Raw genomic sequence first — 13,116 nt, 5'->3', positions numbered from 1 at the left:
CACGCCCCGACCCCTTCACTAGTTTCTGACAGTTTCTGATATGACTCAACACATACCAGGCTCAGTTGTTGCACAAAGCTCCAGGCTGGGTTAAGCCGCTTACTTATCGCTGTCACCAACGGACATGTTTCATGAAGGATAAAATGAAAATTTTTTCATTCCATTTTTTTCGTTATCCAACTAACGAATTAGCTAGTCTATTTATTGTTTTTGCCACTTAGTTGCACATTACGCTAGATATGATAATAACAATAGTAATAAATATATTAATGATGATAATAATAATAGCAATAATAATAATAATAATAATAATAATAATAATAATAATAATAATAATAATAATAATAATAATAATGATAATAATAATAATAAAAATAATAATAATGATAATAGTAATAGTAACAATAATAATGATAGTAATAGTAACAATAATATTGATACTACTACTACTACTACTACTACCACTACTATTACTATATACTACTACTACTACTACTACTACTACTACTACTACTACTAATAATAATAATAATAATAATAATAATGATAATAATGGTAACAGACTTCAAAATAATAGCAAAATTTTACGGTCGACAAGTAGATAAAATACTTAAAGATAAGAACATAAAGTAAATAAATGACTAATAGTTATGACGCGCCAACACGTGACAGACCCTGAATGAAACCTATTTCCTTCCATGAGTGACTTAACATTACGAAAATTAAGGATCAGTAGGCTAATCACGTCCCTATATTATTTTACACTCATTCTCAACTATCAAGAACTGAAATGGGAAGTCTGTTTCTTCTATATTCTACATTTTAGATCCCTTCTTTTTCAGGCCAAAAGATGTCATCGCCGATAATGTTGACGAACCACGGCAAGTAGGGAAGCACGTCCATGTACACTGCAGGTTTGTTGAGTCCAGCACACCCCTCGCGCCACGAAAGCACGGCGCTCAGCACGTACTCTTGCTTGTTCGGGTCGTAGCAAAACAGACCCCCACCATTGTCACCCTGGCCGGAGAGCAGAGCGGGCAAATGAATTAACCGAGAGGACTAGGTCATGGAAATACCAATGACGTTTTTTTTTTTTTTTTTTTCTCTCTCTCTAATCATGCTATCCCATTTTACTTTGCAAGTCACTGTGATAATAAGGAAATAGTTTTCTGATAATTGTCAATAGTTTTACACCTATGGTTGTACTTTGTTTCAGTTGTTTATATGGCTGCACACACACACACACACACACACACACACACACACACACACACACAGAGAGAGAGAGAGAGAGAGAGAGAGAGAGAGAGAGAGAGAGAGAGAGAGTGTGTGTTTCAGATTGAAGAGAAAACGGCTGACATATAGTAGAAGAGAGAGAAGCATTAATGAAAGAACACTGCCAGTAAGTAACTAACCGTGCAGAAGCCGATGCCGGAGTGCACGCTGCCGGCACAGATGGAGTTTTCGTGGATGTACATATTGTAAACTCTCTCACATTCCTCAAGAGGTCGGACCGGTACTTCAGTGAATCGCAGGACATCGGACATATTCCCTCCATCCTTGGTCGTCCCCCAGCCGGCCTCAAGACACCTCGTACCTGGCCAGGCGGGTAGGGAAGATGAATACAGAAAAGTGAAAGGTGAGTAAATATAGACACAATAAAAGATAACTAAGCGCGCAAGTATATAGATAAGTAGAGAGAGAGAGAGAGAGAGAGAGAGAGAGAGAGAGAGAGAGAGAGAAACGAAAGATAATAAACAAAAAATAGACATAGACTAATAGACACTTAACATAAAGAAACAAACAGAAAATCAAAGAGATGATTACATTATACGAGTACCAAAGCTGTCTCACTAAAAAGGAGTGTAGCCATGGCAAGGCAGACAACCTTCACATTCACACTCATTAAGATAACATAAAATAATGAGGGAAGTTGTAAGAGGGCGCCAGGCATACACGTGGCAGTCCCTGTGTAAACAAAGCTATCTAATTCCTTCTGTCATCCTTACCCATAAACTTCTTTCAAAGCTCCCTACTGACTCAGCACTAACATTATGATTGCCGAGTCAGTTCCATTCATCAACCACTCTATTTGAGAACCCCTTCCCATTTCTTTCCTAAACCTAAATTCCTCAAGCTTGAACCCATAATTTCTGGTTCTATCCAAGCTACTAGTTCTAAGAAATTTGTTAATCTCCCCCTCTGTTATAACCCCCATAACACTCAAATACTTCTATCAGTCCCTCTCTTAACCTACGTCTCTCTCTCTCTAAGGAAGGCAAATTTAGTATCTTCAATCCAGCTTCGTAGGGGATATCCCTCATCCCCCTGTATCCTTTTAAATATTCTCCTTTTACATGTTTCTAGAAGACCTATATCCTTCCTATAATGTAGAGACCAGCAGAACTGTACTGCATAATCTAGATGCGGTCTGACCAAATTCCACACCACTCGACAAGCCTTTGGGCCCCACAGAGAAGAGGAGATGCGAGCACTTCTGACAAATAAACAAAAAAAACAGAGAGACAGTACATGACTTTTTTTATGAATATATCAGACAAACCTCATGAATCTTGCACATGAAAAAGGCGCCTCGTAGAAAAAAGAATGCCTCGTATCGACAAAATTAGAACAAGAACACTTAAAAAAGGAAAGAAAAGATAATGCAGTCTGCTCCAACAATCCTTACAACTGTTCAGATGAACTTATATATATATATATATATATATATATATATATATATATATATATATATATATATATATATATATATATATATATATATATATATTTATATATCCCAATGCATATTTTGCAGTGTAGGGAATTCTTTAGAGAAGATATATATGAGAATATGTTCCATCAGTTCCTATTTCCTTGTTAATTTAGCGCTAATCAGTTTGCATGGAAATTCTTGAAGCATTGAATGATCTGCAGGCACTGGCGATAGGTGAGATTTGTGAAGATCAAGTTTGATTTTGCTATAAAAAATAAGATGAAGATGCGAAAAATGTATTTTGTCTCAGGGATTGAAGGGCTGGCTGAAGGAAGACTAGTGATGGTTGTGGTGGTACTAGTATTAGGAAGATGATGATGATTATGGTACTGATAATGATGCACCAACAACAACAACAACAACAACAACAACAACAACAACGATTTCAACAACAACAACAACAACAACAACAACAACGATTACAACAACAACAACAACAACAACAACAACGCCACCACCACCACCACCACCAATAATAACAGTAACAAACAACAACAGTAATTCCAGGCTGGCAGGCAGGCATCGGGCAGCTCGAGACATTACCAACGATGGGGAAGGTGCCGGGATCAAGAATTATCCGCTGGGTGTACTTGTCGAGCTTGACTTCCTGGGAAAGATGCACCAGGGCCACGTCGTGGATATAGGGCGTCATGTAACCTACCCAGTGAGTGCTTAGGGAGAAAAATAATAGAAAAATAAATAGATGAAGTGTATATATATATATATATATATATATATATATATATATATATATATATATATATATATATATATATATATATATATATATATATATATATATATATATATATATATATATATATATATATATATATATATATATATATATATATATATATATATATATATATATATATATATATATATATATATATATATATATATATATATATATATATATATATATATATATATATATATATATATATATATATATATATATATATATATATATATATATATATATATATATATATATATATATATATATATATATATATATATATATATATATATATATATATATATATATATATATATATATATATATATATATATATATATATATATATATATATATATATATATATATATATATATATATATATATATATATATATATATATATATATATATATATATATATATATATATATATATATATATATATATATATATATATATATATATATATATATATACTTTGTTTCAGTTGTTTATATAGCCACACACACACACACACACACACACACACACACACACACACACACACACACACACACACACACACACAGAGAGAGAGAGAGAGAGAGAGAGAGAGAGAGAGAGAGAGAGAGAGAGAGAGAGAGAGAGAGAGAGAGAGAGAGAGAGAGAGAGTTTTATTGGCTGCAATACTATTGAAAACACAGAACACTGTGGCACAAAAACAAGTGAGCAAAATGTTGTAAGAGACCACGGGGAATTCCATCCAACAGAGTTAACAGACGTGCAAACCAAACTGGTAAACTTTAATTAACAACAATTTAGTTTTAACGTAGTAGTTACACAATAATGTATTATGTCTTTCTCATTTTTGCTACAGATAAAGCAAGGAAAACACAGAGCGGAGATAAGCTTAATGGAAAAGAAAGTTCCTCTGCGTGGCACTATTATAATGTCTGAAGAGCAAGGCGTGGGGGGCGAGGGGAGCCAGTGGCAGGGTGGTGTGGGCGTGAGGTGCAGCAGTAATAACTACTGGGCCTCCCATCCTTAACTAACGCTTTGGCCTTTTGCCAAGACTAGTATTTTCAAAGGCCACAATAATGATTACTTTGGTTCGCAGGACATGTTATCATTATTATTATTATTAATTATTATTATTATTATTATTACTACTATTATTATTATTATTATTATTATTATTATTATTATTATTATTATTATTATTATTACTATTATTACTATTATTATTATCATTACTATTATTATTATCTTCATTAGCATTATTATCAATGTTATTATTATTATTACGTTAATACAAATTCTTTTCATGAACAATCATTGAGATAATGAAAATTCCCGAAAGCCGAAGTAGCTTCCGGTAGGCTTATAGAGCCTGTCAGCCGAGATAAGATCCGAAAGGCTTAAACAATGAATCATCATGACAATATAAAAAAATAATATGGAAAATACAGGTCGCTGGCTTACTGAATAAATTGAGGATATTTAAGGATGTTGTTGACTTTATGTTTTTGCTCAGTGCCCTCGTTCAGGTCTCTGCGATGCTCGCCGCTAACCACCTGCAGATACTCTGGTTTCTCATTGTCGACGCAGTGGGCGGCAGTGAGCACCCACTGTTTGGTCAACAGAACACCGTCACACTTGTGCCAGCTCCTCTGAGTGTTGTTCAGCTCCAGGGTCACCAACCACGGAAACTGACCTGCACAGTCAATCACTTTCTCAATTAGTGAACACTAAATGCTAATAACAGTAAGATATTTGCAATGAGTTTTTTTTTTTCTTTTTCTCAGAAAATTCTCACGAATTTACTGAGAAAGAATTAAACTAGGAAGGTTGAAATATTTCACCACATTTGCTGTCAGTGGCTTGAAGTTCTCAAGCTCTAAAGCCACGCCAAACTATTTCATTTGTTTTGAGAAGGCACAATAGTCACACATGACATGACATGAGACCCGTGCGTGGTGGTTGCTCCTGCTTGGTGTATTGCAAAATTACATCCGTCTCTTTTTGTTTCTTTTCGGGTAACGCAAACTTCATTGTCAAGTGTGATTATCGTCGCCATTATCATTGACAATATTTTTTCAAGAATAACGAGGTGAAAGACGTAACAATGAAGCAACCAGAAGAAAATACCTGTGTTTGCTAGAGTGAGGCCCCAAAAACACCTGTATAATCAAGAGGAGGAAGGATAGAATTAATCTTTACTTGTATTGATACTCTCACCTTTGTTTGCATCTTGACTTCCGGCCACGGAGAGTCTTTTCGCTTCTGCTGCCGCTACTGCAAGGCCGCCCCATGCCAGCCATCAACGCGACATATAATAAGAAAAAATCAGATACATCCTTATTGTTTTGGTTATTCAGAGCATACACCTCCATCTTCCATCCATCACTAATCAAACAGTGTGTGTCTCTCTCTCTCTCTCTCTCTCTCTCTCTCTCTCTCTCTCTCTCTCTCTGTGTGTGTGTGTGTGTGTGTGTGTGTGGTCAATAATCTGTGTTAAGATAGCTGCACTGCGGTTCCTGTAAATTCACGTCTAAGTAACACATCACGTGCATGGATGGGTTGTCTATCACATTTCCTTTTTTCCATTTGCAGTTCCTGTCGTGGCAGGCATTAGCGACACTTCACGGCCTACAGTATGTATCAGTGTAAGCCTATTCTGTCTATCATCTCTGTGCGATCCGCGCTACTAACACTAATACTGTGACGCCACCAGGTGTTCCGTCACTGCCCGCTAGCATCCTCAACACATCAACACAAACTTTAATGAGGAATGAAAGGAATGGTGACAATCTCTCTCTCTCTCTCTCTCTCTCTCTCTCTCTCTCTCTCTCTCTCTCTCTCTCTCTCTCTCTCTCTCACACACACACACACACACACGCACACACACACACACACACACACATACATTAATGCACTTTAACATGATGACTCGGGAAGTGTGTGGTTGTAAGACTGTGGTTATAATGATAATGACGGAAGCTCTTGTGCAATGACAACAGTGGGTAGAAGAGTCAGACAAATGAATGGGAGGGACGACATAGGACAAGAGTGAAAGTGGACTATCATATCACGTTGCTTTCCGGCTGCAGTTCTTCTGTGGTTGAAAGACGAGACAATACAGGATTAGTACTACTACGAGACCGTGAAATTTCAAATTTTCTCTCTATTAGTAATAAACTAATTATGAGTCTTGCTGGAAAGTGTACCCTCTCTCTCCCTCCCCCAGTTCCCTACAAACAAGAGATATAGGACTATTATATTCTGAAGCATTTCTGCGCCTCACCTCCACTACTTTCAAAAGGCTCTATCGTTGACGTTACTTGGGATTTTTTTTTTCTACGGTTCTAGTGATAGCTTACTAATATTTTTAAATTATTAACAGTAAAAAGACTGGAAATAACACTGTTCATCGTCTCTGTGGCCTTTTGCAAATAGTCGTGGTGAGAAAGCAGTGTTTCTTATTACAGGCTACACCACTTACGGAGAAGGATCTCATACACTATAAACAACACTGAGAACTTCATGGTGGACGTTCTTCAGCTGAGGAAGGGAAGCGGCCAGCTGGTCTGTTATAGCGATGCCTTGGAACACGAACTCCCTACTGACATTACAGTATGGCCGGACTAAAGGTGTTGTGTCAGATTCACGAGGGAAATTATAACACTGAAGTATGCTATCAGATCCGCACACCGATAATACGAGAATTAACTTCGATAACGTTAATCAAATTCCCCGAATCTTGAAGGACGATAAGGATAATACGATAAAGATTTCACGATAATCCGATAACAGATTTTTTTTAATAAAACTAAAAAGGGAATGTAAACCTCCCAAACCAAGAAAAAAAAATAATACTAAAGTTAAATCCAAGCTTGAACGTTTTCAGCAAATTTCAAAACCCTTTTCGTAATTTTAGATGTATTTATTTGTTTATTTATATAATTCATCTATTCATTTAATCATTTAATTTATCGATTTATTTTAGCAATTCATTCATTATTTCATTTATTTTGTTAATTCTTTTATTTATTTATTCTAATCGTCTACTATATTATATTTTTACAGGAATTTTCTTTAGGGAATGGAATCTTTGATAGGCGTTTTCTTGTGTATCTTCACCTTTGTCCAGAATCCTTCTTATGAAAACAACATTACTCTCAGTGAGATCTAATAGTACTAGTTCAGGGGGTGCTGTGAACTTGCATTAAAACTAGCTGTGACCTCACTGAACGTTTTTTTTTTTTTTGTCTCACAGCACAATGGGGTAGTCACAGCCTGCCCTCTTCAAGACAACTTTCTTCCTTCACACAAAACTACCTATACATATACCTTCTTCACGCAAAAGAAAAAAAAAATAATAATAAATAAAAAGATGACTCCTTTTATCATCCTGGGAGTTCCTCCCCAACTATAATCTGTTTAACCTGTTTAGGGACCGGCACCTCAGTGGGCCTTTTTTTTATTCTTTTTTACCACAATTTTTGTTGCCCTTGGCCGGATTTCCCTCTTACTTAAAAAAAAAACATATTAATTAAAGAAACAAAATAAACAACCATTTTTGCTTCCTTTCTTCCTTCCTTGCTTTTTTTTTTTTTCTTTCATCTTAAGCATTGTTTACATTTTGACTCACCATATATATATGTAAATCTCATGACAGGGACTAATACGTGAGGTAAAGATTTCGTTACACTCAGTAAATTATCAAATGTATCTAAAAATTTCCCTACACACAAACAAAGAGTTATATGAAAAAAGAGTGATCATTAACAAATTGAAAGCGAGCGAGAAATCATTGAACGAGGCAATCAGTGGATACCATGAGACGAAAATGGTAATAACGATAATTTAAGGCAGTATTTACAAAGGAAACGCCCGCCGTGGAGGAAGTGCGCCATCATACTGAGACGTCCACTTGCATTCCTATTTTCTGTCTCACGTTCACAGGCACACCTCCATTCTTCAGTCTCCTAGGAAGAAAGGATCAATGCTCTCTCTCTCTCTCTCTCTCTCTCTCTCTCTCTCTACACACACACACACACACACACACACACACACACCAAGTCATCCGTCAATGAACTATTCACTTGCATTTAGACAATCAGGGCTAATAAACCTCCAGGTATGAGAATCAACAGATCTCAGACAATATTACAAGTCAGTCAGTTAGTCAGTAAGTTGAGAGGACCATGAAGAGCAACACATCTGTGCATTCAATTTATTAGCCTCAAGTAACAGTCTCAGACGAAAAAAAGAAGAAAAAAAAAAACATAACTATAAAACTAAAAAAAAAAATAAATAAATAAAAACTGCGCTGCTTCATCCCAGTCAAGTTTGAACCCAAAAATTTCGAAACCTTGATAAGAATCCGACTTAGCTAACCAAAAACGCAAAGTTGGTGTTCAGTGTTAAAGACTTTTTTTTTATACCATGTGGGCTTTTTACGGGAATTTACGGGCTAAAGGGGATACTTTTTTGGGTATCTCCTATCTTAAAGCCCACCCGCTAGGAAACCGTTGCCTCGAGTGAGGAAGCCCAACCTACAGCGTTTGAGAAGAGAATGTGGAAGGGAACTGAAACTCTCTACTGGAAACTACACTCTTTGTTTGCTTATAATACACCAAGGAAGTTGCAATATACATAATACATACACATTGTAAGATGGTCCATATACGAATAAGTCAATGAGTTACTGTGCATCCAATGATACTCTGAGGAATTTCACAATTAGCATCCCATGACGAAAAAGAACCTGAATGGATACTTGTGCCTGAGGTATCTAGAAAATATGCCAAATAATCCTCTCAGCAAAGTAGTTAAGATGATATATTCCTGCTGGGTTACAAGAAAACGCTACCTCTCTCACTAAAAAAAAAAAAAAAAAAATAAACTTCGGTGACCTGCGTCGGACTCATAACCACCGAGAGAAACGGGAGCAAAGATTGAGACTAAGATTAAGGAATGAACAGCCAACTCTAAGTATCCTAGCGTGGCATCATTCTAAAACACGGGAGTGACAGATGGAATAGGTGGCAAAGTGGGTCGACTGGTAGTGGTTCCTCCTCCACAGTCTCCTCCTCCACCTCCTCCCCATCCACCACCTCCTCCCCATCCACCACCACCACCTGCACCTCCTCCCCATCCACCTCCGAAACCACCTCCAAATCCTTTACCCTTTTTCCCATCACCTGAGCCTTGAGAACACCCGTCACCGCCTCCAGAGCCTCCTCCACTGCCACCAACCTGACCACCGTCCCCGCCTCCAAAGCCTCCTCCACCTCCTCCAACCTGAGCACCGTCACCGCCTCCAGAGCCTCCTCCACTGCCACCAACCTGACCGCCATCACCGCCTCCAAAGCCTCCTCCACCTCCTCCAACCTGAGCACCGTCACCGCCTCCAGAGCCTCCTCCACTGCCACCAACCTGACCGCCATCACCGCCTCCAAAGCCTCCTCCACCTCCTCCAACCTGAGCACCGTCACCGCCTCCAAAGCCTCCTCCACCTCCTCCAACCTGAGCACCGTCACCGCCACCAAAGCCTCCTCCACTGCCACCAACCTGAACACCGTCACCGCCACCAAAGCCTCCCCCACCTCCTCCAACCTGAGCACCGTCACCGCCACCAAAGCCTCCTCCACCTCCTCCAACCTGAACACCGTCACCGCCACCAAAGCCTCCTCCACTGCCACCAACCTGAACACCGTCACCACCACCAAAGCCTCCTCCACTGCCACCAACCTGAACACCGTCACCTCCACCAAAGCCTCCTCCACCTCCTCCAACTTGAACACTATCAGCACCTCCGAACCCGAATCCACTTCCTCCAATTTGTTTTTGTTTTCGATCCTATTCGAATGCCCAAGCCCCGACGCCTGGCGAAGTGCCCAGTGAGCCCCGACGCCTGGCTTGTTGGTGAGTGATCCGCCGCTGTGGGAGCCATCGACGCCTGGCTTGTTGGTGAGTGATCCGCCGCTGTGGGAGCCATCGACGCCTGGCTTGTTGGTGAGTGATCCACCGCTGTGGGAGCCATCGACGCCTGGCTTGTTGGTGAGTGATCCGCCGCTGTGGGAGCCATCGACGCCTGGCTTGTTGGTGAGTGATCCGCCGCTGTGGGAGCCATCGACGCCTGGCTTGTTGGTGAGGGAGCTGCTCCTCTCGCTGCGCCTTGGCAGACTCATGGCTCCTCCCTGGGGAACACCTGTCGCCAGCAGAAGCACCAGCAAGAGGGGCGCTGATGCCCACCTGCCCATGATGAACCTGAAGAGTGAGAGAGACATGAATTTAAGCACGCTCTAATACTTTCAATATTTTTATCTGTAAGGATTTGCGGCTAAAACTAAGAACATAATAACTCTTGCAATTGATATTACGTGGAATTTGGACGTGAAGGCAAACACACTTACTTCACCATGGTCCGTGGGGCGTGTCGCGTGAATGAAACTACAGCGCTCTTCTGTTATAGAGTCTGCAAGGAGGAGACGATAGCCGCACACCAACTGGCTGTCAGCGGCACTGCCCGGCACTTAAAACAGGCTGGAACCTTCCCCTTCTCCCTTCATGTTTGTCTTCACTGCCGCGGTTCCGAGAATTTTACTGATGCGTGTCCCGTGCGACTCGCCCTTGCATCCTGCTGCGTCACTTCCATCCTTCACCCGACGTGGTGATGGGCGAGCGTTGCACATGATAGCCAAAACAAGCGACTGTCTTTTGTTATTACTCGTCATGATAATTTTTTCCGTAAAAATTGAATGCAGCACTTGATGACACGCATCTAAGAGAACTTCCTGATTTGCTGGACGCTCTATGTCTGTCTGTGTGTGTGTGTGTGTGTGTGTGTGTGTGTGTGTGTGTGTGTGTGTGTGTGTAGGGATTACAAATACAGGTGGTACAGACTCCTCCCATGCGTTTCCACAACCACAGCCAACTAAATGCGTAGGAAGTGTCCACATATCCTGGGTGGCCACTACGCAACATATTCACACACCCCACATAAATTTACTCCTGAGGAGTTTTCTTTCTGACAAACTTCCGACACAAGCCACACCGATAAAGTAAACAAAAAATGGCGTGCTATATAGTGACTCATGGGAATATTCAGGACATGAGGCTTCGAGATAATCTATGCAGAAATGAGACAAGCGAGACGTGTGATGATAAAGCGTAGTTCCCCTGCATACATAAGACTATTGCGCCTTCTAGTCTTTTCCTCGCTGCTAAAACGCTGAATAAGAAGCGAAAATACAACCACTGACGTAAGCTGCCAGTTAAGGAAGATACAAACAGATGGCAAATAAGGAAGAAAAACAAACCTTAACTTCCCTGAAACCCATGACGTGTATTAACGGGGATTTCAATGGAAAGTTTACCAGTAGGTGGAGGATATGAGAAGTAAACACAGGCCTCCTTTTCCCATTGCCTGCCCTCACGTAACCTCGCCTCACAAAGTCCTTTCTCCACGGCTGGCTGCAACATGACTCACACTACCACGGCAAGGGAAAGTTTGATTTCTTAATGGCATGAGAGGCAAACGAAGGCCTCTTTTTTTCCATTGCCTGCATAGCTGCACACGTGACCTCGACGCAAACTGTCCTTCCTTCATGGCTGATTGCAATACAGTGGTGGAAAGTTAAGTGAAGTTTAGTGATCTATTTATTATTCATGTTGTATGGTAGTCTCTCTCTCTCTCTCTCTCTCTCTCTCTCTCTCTCTCTCTGACGAAAAATATTTATATGCAAAAAATAACGCCAATTGACTTTTTGATAATGATGATAATAAATAAATAGATTGCAAACATTAAAACCGATATATGCTAGTCCTACACAGCTTCAGGATGTTCAAATATCTTTTTTACACTATTTTATACAGGAACATACTGGAAAATTCTCTCTCTCTCTCTCTCTCTCTCTCTCTCTCTCTCTCTCTCTGTGTGTGTGTGTGTGTGTGTGTGTGTGTGTGTGTGTGTGTGTGTGTAGCCCATCTTTCTATCAAAACTACCTACATGAGAAACTAAAATAAATAAGAAATAAAGTTAATCGGTTTACTGATAATGACACGTAGATACATAAATTGCAAACATTCAAGTCAATGGATATTTTAACTTCATTGTTTCATACACATACTTTCTTTGCGATATTCTGTGTAGGTACAATTGTAAAGAGCATATTCTATTATTGGCTTTATAGCGGACATTGCATTTTTTAACCACATAGATCACGGGTTCTGCGTCCAAAGGGACCGCAGTGGTACAGTGGAACCATGCGGGCTTTGGGGTACGAGAGGTCTCCAAGTGCATGGGTTCGAATCCTGTCCACGGTCCGAGTGTAGATTGGGCTTTCTCACTCGGGGTAACGGTTTCCTAGCGGGTTGGCTTTGAGATAGGAGGTACCCCCAAAAAAGTATCCCCTTTAGCCCATAAATTCCCGTGAAAAGCCCACATGGAGTAAATAAAAAAGGTGTCATCTTGTATCTGGTGTTCTCTCTCTCTCTCTCTCTCTCTCTCTCTCTCTCTCTTTGTGCACGGAGAGAAAGCACCTTTTTTTTTACCGATCCAAATGCCGCAAAAAGACGACGAAGAAGAAGGCATAATGTTGTCAAGA

At 39.8% G+C, this 13,116-nt stretch overlaps 1 protein-coding gene across 1 annotated transcript; it reads right to left on the bottom strand.

Moving 5' to 3' along the window:
• Positions 1–440: 440 nt before the first annotated feature.
• LOC123518642 (transmembrane protease serine 12-like) lies at positions 441–7,188 on the bottom strand. Its single transcript, XM_045279562.1, has 6 exons — positions 7,005–7,188; positions 5,741–5,797; positions 4,985–5,216; positions 3,320–3,447; positions 1,416–1,597; positions 441–1,017 (listed from the first exon to the last, which is right to left on the bottom strand). The coding sequence occupies exons 1-6, from the start codon at positions 7,045–7,047 to the stop codon at positions 823–825; spliced, it is 837 nt and encodes a 278-aa protein (XP_045135497.1). The 5' UTR covers positions 7,048–7,188; the 3' UTR covers positions 441–822.
• Positions 7,189–13,116: the final 5,928 nt, after the last annotated feature.

Source organism: Portunus trituberculatus, chromosome 44 (genome assembly GCF_017591435.1).
Source record: "Portunus trituberculatus isolate SZX2019 chromosome 44, ASM1759143v1, whole genome shotgun sequence".
NCBI lineage: Eukaryota > Metazoa > Arthropoda > Malacostraca > Decapoda > Portunidae > Portunus > Portunus trituberculatus.
Note: the sequence above shows the minus strand (reverse complement) of the source record. Positions and strands in the feature narration are given on the sequence as shown.

Coding starts and splice junctions, on each gene's coding strand:
- LOC123518642 (XM_045279562.1), bottom strand. CDS start 7,047: ATGAAGTTCTCAGTGTTGTTTATAGTGTATGAGATCCTTCTCC. Junction 5,798..7,004: donor AGTGTATGAGATCCTTCTCC/GTAAGTGGTGTA, acceptor GCGGCCTTGCAG/TAGCGGCAGCAGAAGCGAAA. Junction 1,018..1,415: donor CCGGCATCGGCTTCTGCACG/GTTAGTTACTTA, acceptor CTCTCCGGCCAG/GGTGACAATGGTGGGGGTCT.